The sequence below is a fragment of the Zonotrichia albicollis genome, chromosome 21 (genome assembly GCF_047830755.1).
Source record: "Zonotrichia albicollis isolate bZonAlb1 chromosome 21, bZonAlb1.hap1, whole genome shotgun sequence".
Classification (NCBI taxonomy): Eukaryota; Metazoa; Chordata; class Aves; order Passeriformes; family Passerellidae; genus Zonotrichia; species Zonotrichia albicollis.
The window spans coordinates 10,772,806-10,795,700 of NC_133839.1; the positions used below are offsets into that span (position 1 = coordinate 10,772,806).

The window sequence follows — 22,895 nt, forward strand, 5'->3', positions numbered from 1 at the left end:
AAGTAGTCTCCAGTCCCAATTTGATAGCTCAGCCCCAGAGCTGGGCTCACCCCAGAGCCAGGGGCACTGCACACACCAATTACTGCTAAAGCACACCACAGGCTTGGGCCAATTAATTCCACAGTGCTGAAAATGAAACCTTTTCAAGTCCTGCAGCCCATATCAGTTCTTGTCCATTAAAATTTCCAAATGAGCTGGGCCTGTCATCCTCTCACTTGCTGAGTACACTGGAAGCACTTCCAGCTGTCCCTCAACACGGGCTCATTGCAAGAGATTCAGGATGAGACCGAATTCCCTCTTTATGTGCAAGTTAAAGTGCAGCCTGTCCAGTCAGGATGTGAGTGCTTGGAATTCAGTGTGTGAGCAAACACAGCCCTGCTTGCAACACTGGACTGGGAATAACAGCACTTTTTGCACTGGTGAAGGCTAAAATAGGAATAATCATAAATTAATCTGTATCTATGCAAGGGAGGTGGTTTTAGCTATTTTAAAAGAAATATTATTACCCATTATTACCCATTTTTAGTCAATTAAAACATTTCAGATTATATTTCAGATTATAGCCACTTAGAAATTAAAAGATCTGTCATCACATTTAATTATCTTTTCTGTGCTGGGACTTCTGCCACAGCACATTCAAATTATTTGCCAATGTTCTGCACTGTGTATTTTTTGTTGATGTAGTACAACATAAGTGGCTCTTAAAACCAATGTAGAACTGTTCTGTCAGTCAAGCACTAGCAGACCCTTCCCTTTATGGAGGGACATCTCACACTGTAGTTCATAGAATTTCCAATAGGGCCTGTCCTAATCAATGGGAGAAAGGTTAAATGCTCTTAAGGATGTAACAGATAAATAATTGGAAAAGCAAGAACAGAGAGCAAGGATCAAGATAGCACAACATCTGCTTCACAAAACTGAAGAGAGTCATTGAGGCAAGTTCTTTGAGCAGGATGAGAAATAGCAGTAGAAATAAATACTCTCAACTACAGAAAAACCGAGTTAACATTTCAGTAATCTGAACTGAAGGAACATTGACAAACATCACATTTAAAAGTCTCCCTCACATGGCTAAGTCATCAAAAGCTGCCTGGGCTAATGTAACAGACACGAATTGATAGTGGAGCTGGCAGATTGCCTGATGAAGGACTGAACCAGAAAGCCCTGTAGGAAAGAGAAAGGGGCTAATTCAATGTGCTTCCAAAGGGCTTTGGCAGAATGAGCCTCAGAATGAATGCTGGGTCATCTTGACTGATGGAGAAAAGAATTGTGTCAGCCTCCAAAATGAACCAGAGGAGGAAGATCAATCTCAAGAAAGCCTCACATATGAGTTGATACAGTCTCAGGCAGAAAGAAGGCTGGAGTGAAGAGGTGGTGCTTGAGAGGCATCTGAATAGCTGCAAACCTGAGCAGACTTGCAGGATGCAGGAATCAACCCAAAGCTCTGGCAGTCAGCCCATAAAGTCAATTAGCAAATGGAAACCCAAACAGTGATATTTCCACAGCTGGGTTTATTACATGCTTATTTTGATAGGCACTAAACTCACCCCACATAATGCAGAAGGCACTGACAGCCCTGAGTGATGAATCCCTGAGGAGCAGAGCGCAGCTGCTCACAGCAGCAGAGGAAGCTGCAGTACAGGCAGCCTGAGGAGCAGCCATTATTTGCTGATCAGTGAGAGCTGCAGCCACCCCAGCCTCTCCACATGTCTGTGCTCTGAGCCTCTGACCCTCTGCAGCCACCCCTGTCACCCAGTCACAACCCCACAAGGCAGACAGTGAGATAAACACAGTAATAAACGGCAAGAATGACTTTATCACCAACACTATCTGGGCTAATCACACTCTCGAGACATCTCTGCAGTGTATTTTCATTTTTCCATTAAACATGACTCTAACATCAGGGGAGGTTATGAAACTGAAGAAAAATATCTGGAAAATGAATGGAATGCATCTGAACAGGTGATTTCCTGACTTTCCTTAAGAAAGTACAAAATTGCTCCTAAACATCAAGAAATTAAAAACAGCATTAGGATTTGGAAAACGCCTTTGAAAAGAATGACCAGAAATTAATTCATGTTTTCATTAAACACAGATCCCATTCTCCTCCTAGAAACTATTCACTTTTTCCTCTATCATGGAAAGGAATCATTTCAAGAGCTAAAGTTGTGTAATCAACACAGTGGAAAAAATGAACCACCCTGTTTTGAGCAAGAAAAGAGGAAGATCTTTTGTGTAGCAATTTCTACAAAACCTTGTTTTGACTGAATTTCTTCCTAACACCAAAAGAATAAAATAAAAAAGTCAGTCTGACAGACATTAATATTTACAGGGTGCTCACAGAACAGGGTGACATTAGCCAATGTTTGCATGCTGATCTTGCAAAAATGTGAGAGCAACCACATTGGGCTTCTTCCTGCTCAGGAAATTAGTTAATCATATTTGACATTTTCTAGAGCCACAGGACCCAGAGAAGAGATTTGTACCTGACATCTTTTAAAAAGAAGGGAGAAAAAAAATCAGAACATCACAAATAAATTTCAAGGCTGGTTTCAAATGGAAAAAAAGCACTGCAGTGGCATGTACAGAGAAAGCACCCAAGGAAAGATAAACTAGCAATGAAACAGCAAGGGCGTGCTAGGTAATAAACCAAAGCATTCCATTTGGAGGGCACAAGGAATTGATTGTTTTTGTAACAGCCATAGATTAAATTACATTTCATTTCCAAAGTGTTTCAATTCTTTCTTCTGTCAATGGCTATTTCAGAGCTGAATAAAAGTCATTATATTACTTAGGGGCTGCACCTTCATCATCTCTAGCAGAGAAAAAGCAGATTTTATTCCATGAGAAATAAACTCATATTTCTAATGACACATATGCCATAGTGCTATGATTTCTTTATCAAAAGAATAAAATGGTTCTTTTCTGTCTTGAAATATGTAAGAAACCAGGCATGGAAATGCAAGAGATCACACTAGGACACAGAGTAAACAACAGCAACCGAAATACAAAGGAGCCCTTATTGCTGGATTAATTAGCATTAATAAACCAGGGCATAAATATTTTTGACAGGACAGGAAAGCAGGTCATTAGCACTTGTGGGATGATATAAATGTTCCTCCTACAACATGCTGAGCACTCCTGCTCCAAATGATCCTGCCAGCTTGCCTTTATACCTCCCAACATCTGACATCCAGTGGAGAATACACAGCATTTACATGAGACTGAGACTCCTTTCTGCTCCTCCAATCTACTGCTATTTGAGGAAGAATAAATTGCTAATAATTAAGCAAACAGTGAAACTAAAACCTTTTTACTACTATCAAGATTCCAAATTAGGCACAGAAAAATAGAAGTTTGCAAAGCCCTTAGAAATGGATTTTCTGTTGGAGGCACAACATACACAATGATTTGCATCAGTGATTATCTTAATTAAACTGCTGTTTACATAAGTAACGTTGATTTACTTTACATGTTGTTCGGTGTCATTAGACCATTCACTTAATTGTGCAAATTTCCTTTAGCTGAAGCCTTCTCCCACCTTCAGCAGGCTGTGAGCAGCACCTCTGGTGTAAGGAGTGAATCCAGAGCAAGTTTAATAATTACCACACAAGCCTCAGACAAGTTTCAGTCACACAAATCACTGGGTTAGCTCCATGTCAATGGCCTGGATGTTTGCCATCATCTGCTCAAGCCTTAAAATCCATGAGGACAGCACTGCCACGCAGACAGAGCAAACATCAGTGCCTGCCATGAGATTTTATTAAATATTTTCATTTCTTAATGATGAGAGATACTTGAGTTCCACATAAGTGACTTAAAACTAGGAAAAGGTAATTTCTGCTGTGGAAGAAAAGCCACCATGTATATTTAATTACTGTGATTTGAACATGTATCAATGCAGATTTTCAATCACTAATTGCTGGCAGTGCCAAGATGGTTACTACCAATCCCTGCATGTAAAGATTGGAGTTGTGTTGGAAAAATTAAGAAATATGTGTGGAATGATAAACTGATCCTATCCAGCTTAACTTTTTTTTCCAATATTATACATCACATGATAGGAAGGAGGAAACTAATATCAAAACACCATGAAGATGAGGGAAAATTAAACTAAAAAAAATTCTGAGCTATTAATCCTTCCTGATAATGAAGTACTTCAGGATGACTTCTAAAACTCACTTTCATTTAGATGCCTCATTTATTTTAATCTGGGAGATAATTAGAAGGAAATCAAATTCTCCACAGCAGAATATTTACCTGAGATGCAGCTCAGACTTCCCGGTATTTCCCCTGTGTGTTCAAAGTCTATGTTATATATATTGCTAAAACCTTACTGAGATTAATGCCCTTTACTTAATTAGCATCCAAATTTGAGTCTGTGAGGCTTGCTGCTGGTTAGCTGTCAGAACAGCAATTCTTTCTGGGTTTTTTTCTGTCAATACTTGGCCAAGTTTTGGTCAGGAAGTTGCAGACACTGTCTCAGTTCAGTAAAAAAAAATAATTCCTGTTAGGAATTATTTAGCACTCTAAATGTATCAGAGAAGAATCCTCAGCTGAATGAGCCTTCCCCACACACCGGCGTCCTCTAGCAATTTATTTGTAATTATCACTTGCCTTTTTTCCATATCTAATATGAAGTTAATGAATGCCTGACATAACTTCAGCAGAAAAAACCACCGCGACTAGTTACATAATTACAGGTTAAAAAATTATCTTTTTCAGCTCCATGCACTGAAGTAATCTTTAAGGGTAGAGGTTAAGTACAGGCAACACAGAGTATAAATTGCTTTGCAAAACGTTCTGTACACTGACCACAGCAACTTCTCTGTGTGGCACTGCCTTTGAAGGAAGAGTTTGATCTCATAATAATATTGCAGTAATACAGAACCTGTTAGTATTATCAGTCATGTCTTGTTCATGGGCCTCTGTCTACAAAAGGACAGCAAATTTGCACTTGAAATCATTATAGAATGTGAATAACATTTCAAGTCACCACTAAGTGCCAAGAGAAGAGCAAAATGGATACTTTAGCATGGAGGCAGACCTATGAGCAAGAATTTCTAAGGAAAAAAAAAAGAGAAAAAAAATCACCCTTTCATGTCTTCAAGAGCTGCTTAAAATGAAGTGTTTAATAAAAAAAAAAGATATTATTTCTCTCAGCCTGATCCCACCACAGGCATTCCTGTGCAAGCTGCTGCAGCCAGTTCTTCTCATTTCTTGATCATAGATTTAACTCTGTTTATTATCACAGATTAAGGAAGCAATTTTTAAATACAATATTCATACTTTTCAGCTCCAATGGGGCAACTCATTCAGAGTAATTTGTGACTTTCAAGCAAATTAATACACAAATTTATGTCTCATTACTATTTTGAATTAAAAAAGAGGCCTCAAGTAGAAGCATAAATAAATAAATCTGAGTTTCTAAACTGTTTGCACCAGTTGAGAGTAAGATGTTCCAGGGAAAATGGTATATCCTCATTTACTACCAGCTTGTGGACCTTCTCAGGGAAAAACAATCTAATTTTTCTATTTATTGCAAGGCACTGATGCAAAAGCAGGGAAAATCAGCAGACTTACTGAGTATCCTTCCTCTTCTTTTTCTGAGGGTCCACCAGCCGCAGAGTGTCCCTGATGACAGCAACTTTCACTTTCTCATCAACAGGGCTTGGGACATTTTCAAACACTCCAGGAGAAAGCTTTACATCACAGAGGGACACAGTTATTCACTACAGAACTAAGGGTGATTTATTCCACATGTGCTGAAACTCCACGTGCTTCATCTATATTTTAAATACACCATGATGGATTACAAAATACTTCTTCAAGGATGCACAAATACCTGCACATTTTCAGTATGATGTTACAACAAATTCCTCTAGTAAACTGAAATATTATAAAAAAGATTGTTGCTGATGTTATCATTTGTATTATGTATACAAACATGAAAAAGATTATTAACAATCCCCTAAACACAATTAACGACTGCAGGAGATGATGAATAAATGCATTTATGACAGAGATGATGGAGGGCTTTCACAATTCCAATAAGTCATATTTCCTATGTATAAGATTAGCAATGATTTCAAAGCAGAAAATTACAGAGAACCTTGGAGGTTTCATATTAGCAGACAGCTTTCATCTTTCAAACAAGGAAAAAAGCCCAGAAAACCCAACCTAAGCAATTTCCTTCCAGTATCCCATTGAGAACTCTTACCTCTTGCTCATGTTCTATTCTCATGCTGGGGTTTGCATTTACTTCCAGTAACACAGGCTTCAAGTCTTTCATCAGGAGAATGTCAAACCCTAAAATCTGTGCATAACAAGCAATATGTCACTTCAGTTCTACCCAGGGTGTTCTGCAGAATGCAGTGTTTGTCCATATGGCAACACTGAGGAGGAATAAATGTTTGAGGGGCAGAAAAGAAATAACTGAGAAACTCTCCAGTGCTGAATAACTCCAGAAGCCACTTGGCTCCCATGGCAATGGCTCCTTTCACAGCACCCCATCCCTGAATGCTGCATCAGCCAACATGGATCTTGGCACCCATGATGAGGGGGTCTGGAAATTGCCAGGATCAAAATTGTATTAGGAACCTGAAAAGCTTCACTTCTAACATGTAGAAGATGGAATCTGGAGTGACAACTGTCACTAACAAACTACAGCCATTGAAAATCCTCTGTATCTGCTTAGGGCTGGCAGTAACACAGGTCAGGAGATTGAGGTTTGACTTGGGTGAGGAGCTCTGAGCTCCCACCAGTGAGCAGCACCAGAACTAGAGAAACCCTACAGAAAAGGCATTAACCACCCACAAAATTAATCTATGCACAGAAGTAACTGCATTCCTGGCAGAAATTCCAACTTACCTGGAAGCAAGTTGGCCCAGGCTTTCCTGCTGGTATGTCAGACTGATAGTAAACTTTCAGTTCTGGTGTCAGTGCAATAATTGTTTTAATCACCAATGAAATTATATCTGACCAGAGCTTTTTGACATCAGCTCCTCTGGAAGACAGTCTGCAGAGAATGCTTGAAAAAGTCCTCTTGCTGCCAGTGTTTGCACTGGCAGAATGGATGAAATTGCCACTATGGATATTTAGTGAATAGTTGGTTAAGTGCATAAAAACCTGGTGCAAATTTTTGAGAGTGGGTTCTTGATAGGGCTCTGTACAAAACCTAGAAAGTCCATCTTTGGCTATATAAATCTCTAAGGGTTCTAAGGACTTCAGCAGGACATAGAGGCGAATATCAAACTTCAGCTTGTCCACGAGCAGAGGTTTGCAGATGTACTCCTGCACCACAGCTGGCCTGCTCTGGATGCTCCCTGTCAGCCTGATGTCACTTGGGTCCTTGATGAGGTAGATTCCATCCCCCTGGCAGCCTCCATCAGGCTTTACAATGAAAGTGGGCTTCCAGGATGGATTGCTGTCTTTCATCGTACGAACCTAGGAGGAAAAGCATTGCAGTCAGAGGCACTAACTGGGCAAGGCAAGAAGGGCTGGGCCTGTGAAAGCCAGGCAACAAAAATAAATAAAAATAGCATGGATACATCATCATAGTAGTAAACAGCATGCAGAAAAGGCAGAAGATGAACAGTGCTGACAAGCACAAGGAGAAACAAAAAAGCACGAATAGGGAATCACTAGTACAGATAAAAAGGTAATTTTATTTAACAAGTCACTGTATAAATCATTTCAGGAACTTCTTTTTAATGTTCTGTTCCAATTTACAGAAGGAAATGGGGCATATTTCATGAGATCCATCTTAGTAGTCACTAATATATATGGAACTGCAAAGTTAAACTTTCATGCTGCATTTTGAACAACTACTGACAAAGACAATCATTAACTTCAGGAAAGGTGCCTTAGTATTGAGGTATGAATGCAAATACTACCTGAAGGAAAACTGAAGTAAAAATTTGTCACTAACAATACTTTTTTCCACCATCACATACTCATTGTTAATAAAACTGGGGAATGCTGAACCATGCACAGGTACAACCATGCCACTGACACATCTGCTGAACATCAGAGCTTTCGTGTTACATGTGTATTTCCCACTACCTAAATAAATTCTAGGTTATTTATTACTTGTACAGCAAAAGTCAGAACTGCACACATGGGGATGCCTCAATGAGAAATGAAATTGAGAAAGAAAGGGGAGCCCTAACAAAAGAAAGCAGCTGAAGAAATGCAGGATGCAGGCTAGCAGGTATACCAGCTACTCAGGGATTCAGGACAATAAAGCACTCAAAACCTCTTCCTCCCAAACCAGAGGGATGTCCCAGCACTGACCACTCCTTTCTTGCACTCCCACGTTTTAGGGCCCCACCTGCAGCTGCTCTCCCTGCAGCCAGGCCCGTGCTGAGCCCAGTCACAGATCTGGGTCTACCCTGTGGCTCACCAACAAGTGGAGATTTGAGAAGCCTGAGGACAAAAGCTAACAAAGAAAGAACAAATCAGTTGCCACCATCTGCCCTGGAGAGTGAAAGAGGAAAAAAATCAGCCCACAGGAAAGGCTGAGCATGGTGAGATCACTGTGAGAGCAGCAACCTCTGCTGTACCATCAGTGCTGACCCAGGAGGGGCCCAGCCCTGTCAGCAGTGACATTCCCAAGGCCTCAAGGACTCCTGGCTCCACCCCACCCAGTTATTTATTTCACTCAGAGTCACACTGCTAAAAGCCTTCCTACCAGCTGCAGCAGGAATTCAAGCTCCATTATCCAGACTAGGATTTTTCTCAGGGACAGGTGTCACACTGACTCAGTGAAAGATCCTTCTGCAAAATAGGTCACTCTGAGGGATAAATGCCTCAGTGGAGGTCAGGCTTACATAAATGGCATGTGGATAAATAGGTCCAAGTAGATCAGCAGGCCTAGATGAGCAAAGAAGGAAAGCAGGATTTATGTCCTAGTCTTTTTAGCACTATAGAATAATCTTCCCCTGATGTGACATTACCCTGCAGAGCAGAGGAGCTCTCTGGCTCACTGTTGTCAAAGTCAGCACCACGGAGAGACACCTGGTTAATGTGAACCCTCTGAGAGCAAACACAGCCCCTGGGACTCCTGCTGAACACACAGAGTGCCAACTGTGCCCTCCCAGGGCAGAAAATAGTGAAGGACCTCTGTGGCACCAGGAGGAGGAATCTGCCCCCAGTCCCACATCTGCTGCTCCCCCCTCAGGCTGCGTCTGCTCTGCTGCTTTCCAAAGGAGATGATGCTTTCCAAAAGAGATGATGCTTTCCAAAAGAGATGATGCTCCCAGGGACTATTGCTGAAGATGAAAAAGAACCTGCCTTTCAAAATATTGCATTCTAACAATCACTGGTTTCTGAGATCGCTCTTCTCTTAAAATAACAAGCAAATCATTTTCTCCATCATATTCTATTCCATTTTTAAAATGGACTAAAAGTCCTGGATATTATTCAGGCTTTCTAGTCCATCAAAACCTACACATGGCAGATAAAGATAGGCTGGTAGGCAAAGGGGGAGTAGTAATCCAGAGTCAGTCTCAGTCTGTTTTTCAGCAGATTTACTGTCTTGAAGAAAACAGATGGTTTCTTGATCTTCAAGGAAATTCCCAACAGTCGTCTTCAAATTCTCCACAATCCCCTCAACTATATTCTTTCAAATTCTCATTATGAGGGGGCTTGTCCAGACTTAGAAAATTCAGTCATGTAGGAAAATGAGTTTATATGAAATGAGATATTTCTGTGTCCTTTGCTTGACAGAAGGAAATTATCTTTAAAAAACATGTTAACCATTTACAGTTAACAGCAAGAGAAGGGTTGGTGAAAATCTGCAGGTTTGGCTTTCACAAGGAAACACAGGCTGAATGAATATAGTATTCTGGAAAAAATGCATATAATGGGCTATAAGATCTGACAGCACAAAGACTGGAATATTCATGCCTATGCCTAAGAGGTATCCAAAAGCTGAAAACCTGATTAAACCACCAAAAATATGCCGTGCTGGAAATGAGACCATCCAAATTAGATTCTTATTAAAAATTAATCACACTGACCTATTCATCATCCTCACAGACAACACAAAGAAGGAAGTATGAGAACAATCACAGTCCTGGTTTGAATCCCAAGCTAATTACTCTTCAGAAATTGGGATTTCATGTTAGAAGTAAGTCCTTAGCACACCCATTCCAACAGATTCTTCCCTGCTGGGGAAGGAGCAATGACTGCAGCACCTGAAAGATTTATCTGTAATTCATCTTTTGTTACAGTGGCACGTTAGTACAAAACATTGTAGAAAATAAGAAATTGGTGAATATTGAGAATAGCTAAATAGATATTTATTTAGTAAAATGAAATTTTAAGCGGTTGATGAAAACACCTATCACCATCTCATTTCAATACAAATGACACTAAGGGAACTCCTTTTTGTTGGTATTTCCAGTATGAAGCTCATCCACCACAACTCCAGTGCAGTTTTCTCAATTAGTGGCTTTCAAAGCACACAAGATTAATATTAGATTACCTGTAGTGTTTTCTACCTGAATCTAGGTATAGGGGAGAGCTGACAGCATTTGATTTCATTATTAATAGATTTGTATGAAAAAGTTCACTATCATGACTACAGAAGTGAAGGATAAAAAGGTTATTTGAAAAAAAATGGTTTTGAAATGCTGTAGTGCATCAGGAGAGGCAGCAAGATTTCAATTCTCATCGAGATTCTTCTTTCAATAATCATTTCTGTTACAGGCAAAATCTCACAGGTGCTCATTTCTCATCCAGCCCTTTGCAACAAAATCCTGCACTACACACAGCACCAAACCATCTTCTCATGTCTGACCTACACCTGCACTGACCCAATCTGACTTTTGATAATTAACATATTCCAGAGGGCTCCAGCTCCTCAGGGACATGTCTGACATGCAGGCACCACCAAAGCTCCCCCCACCTGCCTGCTGTGAACAAGCTGAAATGCAGGCTCAGGGAGCTGACTGTTTTGGCAGCATTAGGGTTGCAAAGCAAACAAAACCACATATGAACAAATAAACAACAGAAAAGACTGGAGAACTCCTGCTGAGAACTCACCAAACTGCAAGTGGAAAGTGCTCTGAACATTTTATGGTTCACAAGGGGTTTGGAATGTTTTGGGTTGTATTTTTTTCTTGTTCTGGAGGGGTTACACTCCAAACTTGTGTTAAGTAGAACATAAACTCTTACAACATAAAATATAATGTTTGATAACAAGAACTATGCTTTTCTCCAACACAGATGGAAGAACATATGCAAAGGAAACTCCTAGGAGTGTGTTAGTGGACATCTGTTCCTCTTGGAACACAGGCGGCAGCGTGTGCAGAGCGGGAGCAGAGCAGCGTTAACGCGCAGTGCCACCTGGTGCCAGCTCACAGCTGAGCACGGTGTCACCGGCAGCTGAGCCCAGTGTCACCGGCAGCACAGTGTCACCTGCAGCACAGTGTCACCTGGAGCAGTGTCACCTGGAGCACAGTGTCACCGGCAGCTGAGCACAGTGTCACCGGCAGCACAGTGTCACCAGCAGCTGAGCACAGTGTCACCGGCAGCTGAGCACAGTGTCACCGGCAGCACAGTGTCACCTGCAGCACAGTGTCACCGGCAGCACAGTGTCACCGGGAGCACATTGTCACCAGCAGCACGGTGTCACCTGGAGCCCAGTGTCACTTGGAGCACAGTGTCACCTGCAGCCCGGTGTCACCGGCAGCTGAGCATAGTGTCACCTGCAGCTGAGCACAGTGTCACCTGCAGCTGAGCACAGTGTCACCTGCAGCCCAGTGTCACCAGCAGCACAGTGTCACCAGCAGCTGAGCTCAGTGTCACCTGAAGCCCAGTGTCACCTGGAGCACAATGTCACCTGGAGCACAGTGTCACCTGGAGCACAGTGTCACCAGCAGCTGAGCACAGTGTCACCTGCAGCTCAGTGTCACCGGCAGCTGAGCACAGTGTCACCCGCAGCACAGTGTCACCTGCAGCCCAGTGTCACCGGCAGCTCGGTGTCACCGGCAGCTCGGTGTCATCGGCAGCCCAGTGTCACCAGCAGCACAGTGTCACCTGGAGCTCAGTGTCACCCACAGCTCGGTGTCACCCGCAGCTCGGTGTCACCTGCAGCTCGGTGTCACCTGCAGCTCAGTGTCACCTGCAGCCCAGTGTCACCTGGAGCACAGTGTCACCTGCAGCACAGTGTCACCTGCAGCCCAGTGTCACCTGGAGCACAGTGTCACCTGCAGCACAGTGTCACCTGCAGCCCAGTGTCACCTGGAACACAGTGTCACCTGCAGCCCAGTGTCACCTGCAGCACAGTGTCACCGGCAGCTCAGTGTCACCTGCAGCTCAGTGTCACCTGCAGCTCAGTGTCACCTGCAGCTCAGCCTGGCCCGCACTGCCTGAGCTCCCAAAAGGCTCATCCCAGCACCCCTACACCATCCTCATCCTCTGCCTCATCCCAGCACCCCTGCACCCTCCCCAGTCTCTGCCTCCCAGTCCTGTGCACCCATCTCCCTGCCCTTGCTAAACTGCTGGGGTTGTTTGCACTCCTTTTACAGCCTGGCCTTACAGCAGGGCCACGGCAGTGACCCAGCCCACCTGAAGAGTAGCTATTAAAATATGTTAATGAATTCAACTGGATTATGGATATAGTAATTAGCCAAAAAGTTGCACCCAGTTTAGCAAATTAAAGCCCAGACCTCTTTTCTCTCCTATTTCCAAACACAGCACACTCTAGGATGCAAGAATACGCTGGGCAAGTCAGACAGGGTTAAACAAACACATAGAATATTTAAAAATATTTGTAAAAACGGAACCAAACAGCAACACACAGCATGACTCTTTTTCAAAAAATAAAAAAAGCTGAAAAACAATGGCATTTTATTACATTCTGAATATTTAAACAAAAGAGCAGTTTGACATGAGATGGTGTGAGTGTATTTAACAATGAACAAAGCAAAATGCTCTTCAGAAGGGTTTGGGTACAACAGGCCAAGTGGATTAAAATAATTTCAGAGACAATGAACCTGGTGAAGCACCACACAACCCACACTGTACAGGAACCTCTTTAGGCCAGCAGAAAATACAGGGAAAGGGCTGATGCTTCAAGGTTCAACTTTCAGATACCTCTCCTGGCACAGCAGAGCAAGAGATTTGAAGTTTATTCCAGAACATAACAAACAAAGCTAACATTCAGACATCCAGACCATGACTGGAAAAGATGCCATCCACGTGCCCAGGTGTGATTTTAAATAATCTGGTGGGTATAGAAGACTAAAGAATGCCATGGATACAACATCCACCAGTGCCAGTATTCTGAGTCAGTTGTGTACCTCAGCCACAAAGAGAGGCAGCTCCTCGGGCAGGATCCAGGAGCGAGGGTAGAAGTTGTACTCCAGGGGAAACAGATCCCGCATGGTTCTCATGGCCCGGCTCAGGGTGATCTTCCGAACCGTCTCCGTCATGCCTGGAAAAGGAACAAAGTTACAAATCCCCTCACTGCAGCCTCCTCCCAACAGTAAATGAATCATTCCACTGTCATTCATTACTCACCTGCTGGGAAGGCACTCTGGTCATTGCTGTCAATAAAGCTGAACATCTTTTGAGATTCAAATCTGACACAATAATTGTGGCATTGCCCTGCCATAGTTACTATTGCATGTGTTTCTGTATAATATTAGAAAAAAATTAATTCTCAAAAATATAGCTCAGAATTAAAGACAGCTTTAGTCAAATACTTACTAGTGCTTTTGCCATAATCCAAAATTATTTTTCTAATCTATCATTCCAGGGATAGGTACAAATGTAACTTAAATGTAATCAACCACTTTGGTTTACTTTGTAGTTATTTAAGTATCTGCATCACAAACAGGTTATTTTGTGAACAGCCAAAGCAACATTTGCTGAAGTCTTATGTCCATTGGGAACACGGCTAAAAAGCTATTTTTATGGGAAAGTTTCTGGTAAATCCTGCATGAAATTAGCACAACATTCCTGGAAAATCAGGTCTAGTTCAGAAGGGCTCTGGTTTGATTCCTGTGCAGACACTTGTTCACCAGGTAGAAGCCAAAACACAGACAGGTAACATTCATCTAACAGGGATTTAAACCATCAGAAAACAACACCACCATCCTACACCTGAGTGGGAACTTCCCTCGGGCAGGAGAAAGTCAGGGTAAATAAAGCCTGGAGTTCAATAGCTGAGGTTCTTATGCTCACAGCACACTAACAGCAGCCATAAATCTGAAGTAAAGGGCTTAGATAAGTCAATACCTAAGCTCTTAGCTCTTATTTAGAGAGATCTCAACAGGGATTAAATGAGAAAAAAAGGAGCTTAAAAAAATAGAAGAGTCATCATAAGATGAGGACTGACATGAACTCTTCAATATTAAAAAATCCATTTAAGGAATTCTGCTTCGAGCTTCTCCCTGAGATAAGGCAGAGTATGAAACAAAACAGATTCTTTCCACTTGGAATCAAAACCAAATCCAAAGATACAGCCCTGTTATCAGTGCCTGATAACAGTCAGTAATTGCATACTTCACTAACATTATAGCCTAACACTCTGCTTTTTCAAGCATTCTTCTCAACAAAACCACTTTCTCTCCAAAACAAATTTCAGTTCAGAAATTGTTTAAGACACCCACTGTGATATTCTCACCCCCTCACCAGACCCAGTAATATGCCAAATATACTAACAGCTGATTAGGCAGATAATTCACATGAAAAACCAGTAAAACACAGAACTAGGTCCCATAAGGCTGTGTTTAAAGCATTTGTTGAAGCAGAAAGAGAAGTGGAGTACCTGGGAACTTGTTGACCTGCCCTGAGAAGATGTTGCTGTCGTGGAAGGACACCCCGTGCCAGTAGATGTCACACGGGAGGCGGCGGCCAAACGGAAACTGCAGGAGAGAGCACAGACGAGGTTTGAGCAATCTGGGAATTTCTCCTCATTCCTGTCTGCTTTAAACTCTCATTTAAGCATAAACCCCTCACGAACTGTCTTCTGACTGCCAAAAGAAAACAAGCTCTGTATGTTGGTTGCAAAACTGAGAATATTTGGATCAGCTCAAAGACTTTAAAGTGAACAAACCAAGAGAGGTTTTTAAAAACCAAACCCAAATGGCTGAGGCATGGCTGCAGTGAGAACCCCTGAGCTTCTGATCAACCAAAGTGGACACTCAAAACAGGATATTTAAGTGTATTATTCATTCATATATATCCAGTTATAAGTATTAATTTCTGCACCATTAATTCCTTTCTGGTACTAATAGCCTGTAATTAAAATAAAAGCTTGCAATTCAATTAATCATTTGTTGAGCATATATATTCCCACTATCAAGAACTAAGGCGATTATTTCAACAATATTAAATATTCCAGGTTCACTTCCCATTCAGGCAACATTTCACCATAAACTGGCAAACTGCAGTTTGTTTTCTATTATCAAAAAGATCACCTTTTTAAGCAGCCTGAAGAGCTCAGAAGCAGCACTGCCAATTCCTGAGAGCAAGTTTCTAATAGTAGCAAAGTGGTTTATAAAATCCCAATTAGTTTTGTGTAAAGAAGGTGCTCTTCTTTTTCACGCTCATTCTTTTTGACACGGCCCCATTTATCAATCCAAAAATCCCCATTTTATCTGCAGCTCCATGAAGATGCCATTTAACTACCATATGGAATACAGTCACAGGAATAGCTTCTATTACTAGGCTGCATATTTTTCAAATAAATCTGCTATATTTAGCATTTTAGGACATATTTGCATTAAATATCTACCACCCTCAGAACCCAGTGCCATTTACTTATTGAAAGAACCACAGTATTTTGCAGAAACTTCTTGTTCTTTACTTGATATGTAATTTTTCTTATTTTAAAATATTTCTCTACACAGTGGATCATTTTTCTTTGAGCATGACAGAAAAAAGAATTGCATAAACCTTTTGAGTGCATTACTTTATTTGCTACTTTAATTAAAATTTCAGTTTCCTCAGTAAATAGCCTTGAAAAATTAATTTAAAATGCTAATTGAGCAATGCATCCTTTCTGTTTCCTTACTTGCAGGGATGAGAAACCCAATTTAACAAGAACCAGTGGATTCTGCACTTATTTCATTATTATTCAGCCTGCAAGATCTGTTTTTGTACAAGTGAAAATTAATTCTGTTGGGCTCTGAAAGACAATCAGTGGCCTTAACCTCTCTCCACAGGTATATCCAGAATACAGATGCAGCATTCGGTCTCAGAGTGCCCTTCCCACTAACACCTGAACAATTTATTTATTTATTAAAAGAAATTGAAATGAAAGGAACAAAATTTGCATTTATATAACACCTTTCATCTACAGAGGATATCAAAGCTCTCTACAAACACTGCTCAGAAATCATTTCACAACAGATGAGGAGTGAGCAGCTCTGGACAGGAAGATGGAAGCACTGCACCCCCTTGCTGGAAATTTGGGACAGCACAGCAAGGGCCCTGCTCCTGAGAAATCAAGATTATCTGGATTTATCCAACAATGGGATCAAAGTCACCTCCTGAATGAGCTGGGCTGGATTCTGTAACCTCTGCACCTCACTTTACATAAGAGTGGTGTTTGGAGAGGAGCCAAGTTTGGTTGTTTGGTGCCTCTGGCAGTGCCAGATATTAATTAATCTTATAATGGGGGAGAGGCCTTTGCAGCACATTCCCAGCTCTTGCTGTGGGACAGAGGCTGAAAAAGGAAGAGGCTGGAGCCATCCTTTTTTAAAATCCTTTAAATCTTTTTTAGTCAGATTTGGGCAACATTTGTCAGAAAAGAATAAACAAGGAGCCATAAAGAGAAGAGAGTTGTTTCCACAGGTTTGACGTGATTAATAATCCATCCCAGTCAAATCTGTCTGACAGGTCATTTCTACCTTTGGATTAGAAGCCAATAATTTAAATTGTCTCACAGGTCCCATCAGTCTGTTCCATCATGTTTAATGACAGGTTAAATGACTCGTTTTCCCCTCAGCTTTTCCCAGCACAAAACCTGAAACTCTCCAAACAGCGAGACAAATGGAACGCTCGGCGCTGGGATATTTGATGCCTGGGACTGTTGTAATCTTCGCTGCAGCGTTGTTCTCGCCTCTCTGCTGGGGCTCGTCTCCATTCTCTGCAGCACAGTCCTTCCTTTCTTCTCAGGGGCTCCTCTTGGGCTCTTGACCCACCCCTATTTATCTCAGTTACCTTCACGAGCTACAGCTGCTGCCCAACTAAGGACCCTGCAGCTGCAGCTCGTTTGGAGCAACCCGGACCCACACAGGTCTCACAATACAACATATATTCAGGCCCCCACATTTCCCCCCTTTTCTTTTAACAATTATACAATGACAATATACATAAAGTTCCAGCTCTCAGGCTGCCACAGCTCTCAGCTGTCTTATCTTCTATAGTCCCAGCTCTCTGGCTGATATTCCAAAGTCCCAGCTCTCAGGCTGCCACAGCTCTCGGCTGTCCGGGGGATTCCATACCTTCCTTTGATGTTTGGCTGCGTGTTCTTCCTCACACAGGGCCACCAGTTGTTGTAATCTTTGCTGCAGTGTTGTTCTCGCCTCTCTGCTGGGGCTCTTCTCCATTCTCTGCAGCACAGTCCTTTCTATCTTCTCAGGGGCTCCTCCTGGGCTCTTGACCCACCCCTATTTATCCCAGTTACCTTCACGAGCCACAGCTGCTGCCCAACTAAGGACCCCGCAGCTGCAGCTCGTTTAGAGTAACTTAGAACCACATAGGTCTTACAATACAACATATATTCAGGCCCCCACATACAACATATATTCAGGCCCCCACATTTCCCCCCTTTTCTTTTAACAATTATACGATCACAATACACATAAAGTCCCAGCTCTCAGGCTGCCACAGCTCTCGGCTGTCTTTAGATACAACCAGCTCTCTGGCTGATATTCCAAAGTCCCAGCTCTCAGGGTGATATTCCAAAGTCCCAGCTCTCAGGGTGATATTCCAAAGTCCCAGCTCTCAGGCTGCCACAGCTCTCGGCTGTCCGGGGGATTCCATACCTTCTTGTGATGTTTGGCTGTGCGTTCCTCATCACGTCGGGGTCACCAGTTGTTGTAATCTTCGCTGCAGCGTTGTTCTTGCCTCTCTGCTGGGGCTCGTCTCCATTCTCTGCAGCACAGTCCTTCCTTTCTTCTCAGGGGCTCCTCCTGGGCTCTTGACCCACCCCTATTTATCTCAGTTACCTTCACGAGCTACAGCTGCTGCCCAACTAAGGACCCTGCAGCTGCAGCTCGTTTGGAGCAACCCGGACCCACACAGGTCTCACAATACAACATATATTCAGGCCCCCACATGGGACATCTGCTTCTTCCATTTTCCTGGTAATTGAAAGCTTGCTGAAGAAATAATTTATTAAGAGATGAATAAACTCGGCATGCAAGCTCAATTTGTGCCCATTATTTCATTTGGCATATCATGTTCATTTAAAGGATGTGACACGCTGCATCAGATGTCCAGCCTGGCACAGGAGTTGGCACACACAGGGGAGCTCTGCAATGCTTCTGGGAAGGTCCACCCACACAGCCCAGCAAACCTCAGGGCTTCATTTACTCAAAATTCCCTCCGCTGGAAAAAAAAAAATGGATTTTTTTTTCTGTCTTTTGCTTCTGAGAACAGAATCTCAATAGTCAGTTTGCTGCCTTGCACTCCTTCACCTCTTCCCCACATATCAGTGCCACAGAATATGTCACCAATGTTTATTCTTCCCTTTTTTGTGTGTCTTATAATGACATTTACCATGTGTCAGTTCACTAATGATAATAAAACAATAAAACATGGATAGGTGACACTGTAAGAATGCTATGCATTAGACAGAAAAAGTTATGGATCAAAAGGTGCCTACTTGAAAAAGCACATTATATTGTCTTCTCCCAACAAAATATTCCAGCCAACACACCCAGCAGCAAACAGCAGAAATGAAACAAAAGCAAGAATAGGAAAATGTAAAAACAGGGAGGAAAAAGGATCAAAAGTGTTATACAAAGGGTGACAGTAGAACAGCAGTCCCTGACACATCACTGTTTAAAATACATGCATTTCATGACTACTTCCAGGACCTTTTTTTTGCAATTTTCAGGGATCCTGGAAGCAACACCCGTGTTCCCTCTGCTGGTCCTGCTGTAACAGTGCAAGCAGCTCCAAGGCTCTGGCCATCCCTGACTGAGGTCTGAAAAAGGATTTTACTGCTATTTCTCTAAATGTCTGAAAGGGAGAGCTTCCAGAATCACATGTGGCTTGAATAAAGAGTTTTCCTTCCTATCTTTCCTTCCTATCTTCTCAATTTTGTTAATTTTTCTCTTCAATCCTTGCCCAGATCTTATTAACCTATTTATAAACTGAAGATACACAGCAATACACGACAGTGAGTTGTTTACTGGGAATGAGTTATCACCCAGACGGTGCAGTCAAGCAGCACAAAATTCCATATTAGGCCTCTTCTTTATTAAGAGACAAAGTGGCCAGAGGAGGAAGCAACAAACTAAATGAAAAATATTGACCCAAGGAAGAGACGGAGGAGAGAGGATATGGAGGGAGACAGGGAACAAAGAGAGATGAAGTAAAGGCAGCAGCAATTGCTGCTGGGAGATGCAAAGCAGGAAGGAAAAAGCTGATTAATGCAGCACAGAGATTCATGAGAGGAACAGGAGCTTGTGAAACAAGTCAATTAGTAGGAAAGGCTATCAAGTGCAAGACAAATGCAAAACGGTGAAGTCTCAGGAAACTATAAAGACAAAATTACCACTAAGTGTGGCTCATTCCCAGCACAATCTGCAAGGCTAACTGATATTAGTGATCCAGAAACCCTCGCTGGAATGGCTCCCCGCCCTCAGAACATAAAACTCAACCCTAAAAACAAAGAAATTAAGCGTGAAGTGCCCCTGCTCTGCATGTCACTGCATAAAACATGGAGCAAGGCTGCTGACAGACACCCCACAGGTGCACTGAGGGCTACCAGAGGTAAATGTAGCAGGTTTGAATTTCAGGCCCCTGGTATGTTGTTACTATTTTGCTGTACAAGCAGGAGTTGAGAACTGGGGCGCTGGTGCAAAGCGGTTTTGAAATCCTGCCATTGGATTTAAATAACAAAAATACTGAAATAGAATTTTATGAAGTCAGAGAGGAGAAAGCACTACTCCTCCTGACACGGAGCACACATATCCTTGTGGGATTAGGTATGCAGGACATTAGGAATAAACATGGAAAACATTTACTGCCACTCAGTCCTCCAGAAAATAAATTTGCAGTATTTAACTCTGAGGTTAGGAACAGCACAGAATATACTGTTTACCCCAAGTCTGTATGGATTTTGCTAAATAGGCATCAGGTGGACAAAAATATCATCTTGTCAGTTGGAATCCCACAGGCAGCTTTGTAAAGCAGAGTAGCTGCAGGTCAGAGATCACACAGCTCTGTCCTAGCTCTGCACGTGAGAAACAGCTCATCCTCAGGTTTTACTCTTCCTTTTCCCTCCAACTTCGCTCTTACAAATGAATTACAAATACCCTTTTTCTTACACAAGTTCCTCACAAAGCTCCTAGAAGCCATCTCAATTTCTATAAAGCCATTTATAAAGCTGTTAGGTAAAGAAAATCTTTACAGTTGGAGAACAATTCACCATCTATAGTAAGATACATCTAAGAAATCTCTCCAGGATTTAAATAAGGAGTTGCAAAGCATCAGTTCTGTGTCAGCTCCCCTACTGTCCTGATTCCAGTTCAGCACATACTGGCAGTCACAGAAATCCTCACAAAGCAATGAGAAAACACATGACTCGAGCAGCAGGAGAAAAAAACCAGCTAGAGCTGCTCTACATAAAGTAAATTAGCGGGCTAAAGCCGTTATGTGAGTGTTATCAGCATTCATACACCGTGCTGTCCGACACGCCTCGGACACAGGGGCAGCGGCGGTGCCGGGCCGGAGCTTCCCGCGCTGCCCCAGCCCTGAGGGAGGCGGGAGGGAAGAAATGCAAATCCACACACGCGTCAAACGCTTCCCCGGGGAGCGGGGCTCCTTCTTGCCCTTTCCCCGATCAGTTTAACCTCGGAATGCAATACCCGATTACCCCTGTTCTGGCTTGCATAACTGGCCGTGCCAATCGTGATCATGAACCAAATCAGCTCCGGCCTCGGCATCTGGGCAGAAATAGCCCGAAGGTCGTGGGGCACAGCCGGGAGACCCCCGGCTGCAGCAGCCCTCGGGAGGCACGGGAGGAGGAGGAGGTGGAGAATGGAGGAAGGCTTTGCCGGGGGCAGACCCGACACAAGGGAGGGCAGAGTGGGCAGGACCGGCGCTAGGCCGGAGCAGGGCAGGGATGGGGACGCGGCCCCGCAGGGTGAGCGCTCACCTCCTTCCAGCGGAGCTGCCGCAGGCTGATTTTCAGCGCCTCCAGGGAGGTCTTGGCCTTGGAGCTGTCCACCGTGACCCCGGGCCGCCGGGCGCTCTCGGTCCCGCTGCGGCGGCCCGGGGCCCGCCGGGCCCTGCCCCGCGCCGCCCGCCCGGCCGAGCCCGGCGCTCCGGCCCCGCGCCGGCCCCGCTCCCGCTCCCGTTCCCGGCCGGGCAGCGCCCCTTCCCCCGAGAGCGCCGCGGCGGGCGGGCCGCCCTGCGGGGCCTCAGCGGGCAGGGCCGGGGACCCCGGGGGCTCCTCCGCCTCGCGGGCCGGCTCCATCTCCGCCGGTTCCAGCCCGGCCGGCTCCATTTCCGCTATCCCCAACCCGGCCAGTTCCAGCCCGGCCAGCTCTATTCCCTCCGTCCCCTTCCCCGCCGATTCTATCCCCTCTGTCCCCGTCCCCGCCGTCCGCAGCCCGGCCGGTTCCAGCCCGGCCGGCTCTGCTGCCTCTGCCCCCATGCCCGCCTGTCCTATCCCCTCCGTCCCCATCCCCACCGGTTGTATCCCCTCTGTCCCCGTCAGTTCTGTCCCCTCTGTCCCTGTCCCCAGCCCGGCCGGCTCCATTGTCTCTGTCCCCATCCTCGCCGGTTGTTTCCCCTCTGTTCCCGTCCCTGTCTCCGTCCCCGCCGGTTGTATCCCCTCTGCCCCCGTCCCCAGCCCGGCCGGCTCCATCCCCGCCGGTTCCAGCCCGCCCCCGCTCCCCGCCCGTTGCCATGGCAGCGGCGCGGCCGGCGACCCGCTGGCCCCGCCCCGCCGCCGTGAGGCGCTGACGCCGCCCCCGCCATTTTGGGACCGGGCACAGGCCCCGCCCCGCGCAGCCCGAAATGGCCTCCGGGGCGGGCGGTGCCGCCATGTTGGAAGCGGGCGAGCGCCGCCTCAGGCCGGGCTGCGGGGCGGGCGCGGTGCCCGCCGTGCCCATCGCCACCGAACCGCCCGGGCGGCTCCGACACTTGGTCCGATCCTTACCGTGCGCCCGAAAGCTTCTCGTGTGGGGCTCGGGCCGCCGTTACAAAGCGCTGCCTCTCCCAAAGGGTGTTCCCATGGACCCTTCAGGTGCAGCTGCATCGGTGCTGGGACAGCCCATCTGCGGAGTTTGAGCTCTCTTAGGCACGGCAGGAAAATAGGAAAACGGTTTCTGGATCACAGCAATGGAATTAATAACCTTAACAGCAGCTCCGTGACCAACCTGAGCAAGCTGGAAGGTTCCCTGCCTAGGGCAGGGGGTTGGAACTATATAAACTTTAACGTCCCTTCCCACCCAAAGCAGTCCAGAACTGACTCTGTGGCACAGCAACCCTCACGGTACGGCCGTGAGGCGGTGAAATGCAGAACGTGTCCGTGAGGCGGCTGCAGGAGCTCAACCCGGGCTCATCAACGCGGGGCTGCGGGCAGGCGGTGGCGCTGCGCCCTGGGAAATCCGGCCCGGAGCCGAGTTTGGGGGAAAAACGGGAATAATCGGGGTTCTGTGTCAAGGAGCGATCACCAGAGTCGTGATCTGAAA

The 22,895-nt window shown here is 44.6% G+C and overlaps 1 protein-coding gene across 4 annotated transcripts in view; it reads right to left on the reverse strand.

The window, feature by feature from the left end:
* TTLL11 (tubulin tyrosine ligase like 11) overlaps positions 1–22,882 on the reverse strand; it is a 35,769-nt gene extending 12,887 nt beyond the window's left edge. For 2 of the 4 annotated variants that reach the window (XM_074556458.1, XM_074556460.1), the window contains exons 1-6: positions 21,353–21,868; positions 14,783–14,879; positions 13,311–13,444; positions 6,871–7,446; positions 6,221–6,316; positions 5,584–5,702 (exon numbers count right to left, since the gene is read on the reverse strand). In XM_074556458.1, the coding sequence (XP_074412559.1) occupies positions 5,584–5,702; positions 6,221–6,316; positions 6,871–7,446; positions 13,311–13,444; positions 14,783–14,879; positions 21,353–21,853 (1,523 nt within the window). In that variant the 5' untranslated portion in view covers positions 21,854–21,868. Of the gene's footprint in view, positions 1–5,583; positions 5,703–6,220; positions 6,317–6,870; positions 7,447–13,310; positions 13,445–14,782; positions 14,880–21,352; positions 22,100–22,360 lie in introns of those variants that run through there. The other 2 variants (XM_074556461.1, XM_074556459.1) reach the window with 2 other exon arrangements.
* Positions 22,883–22,895: the final 13 nt, after the last annotated feature.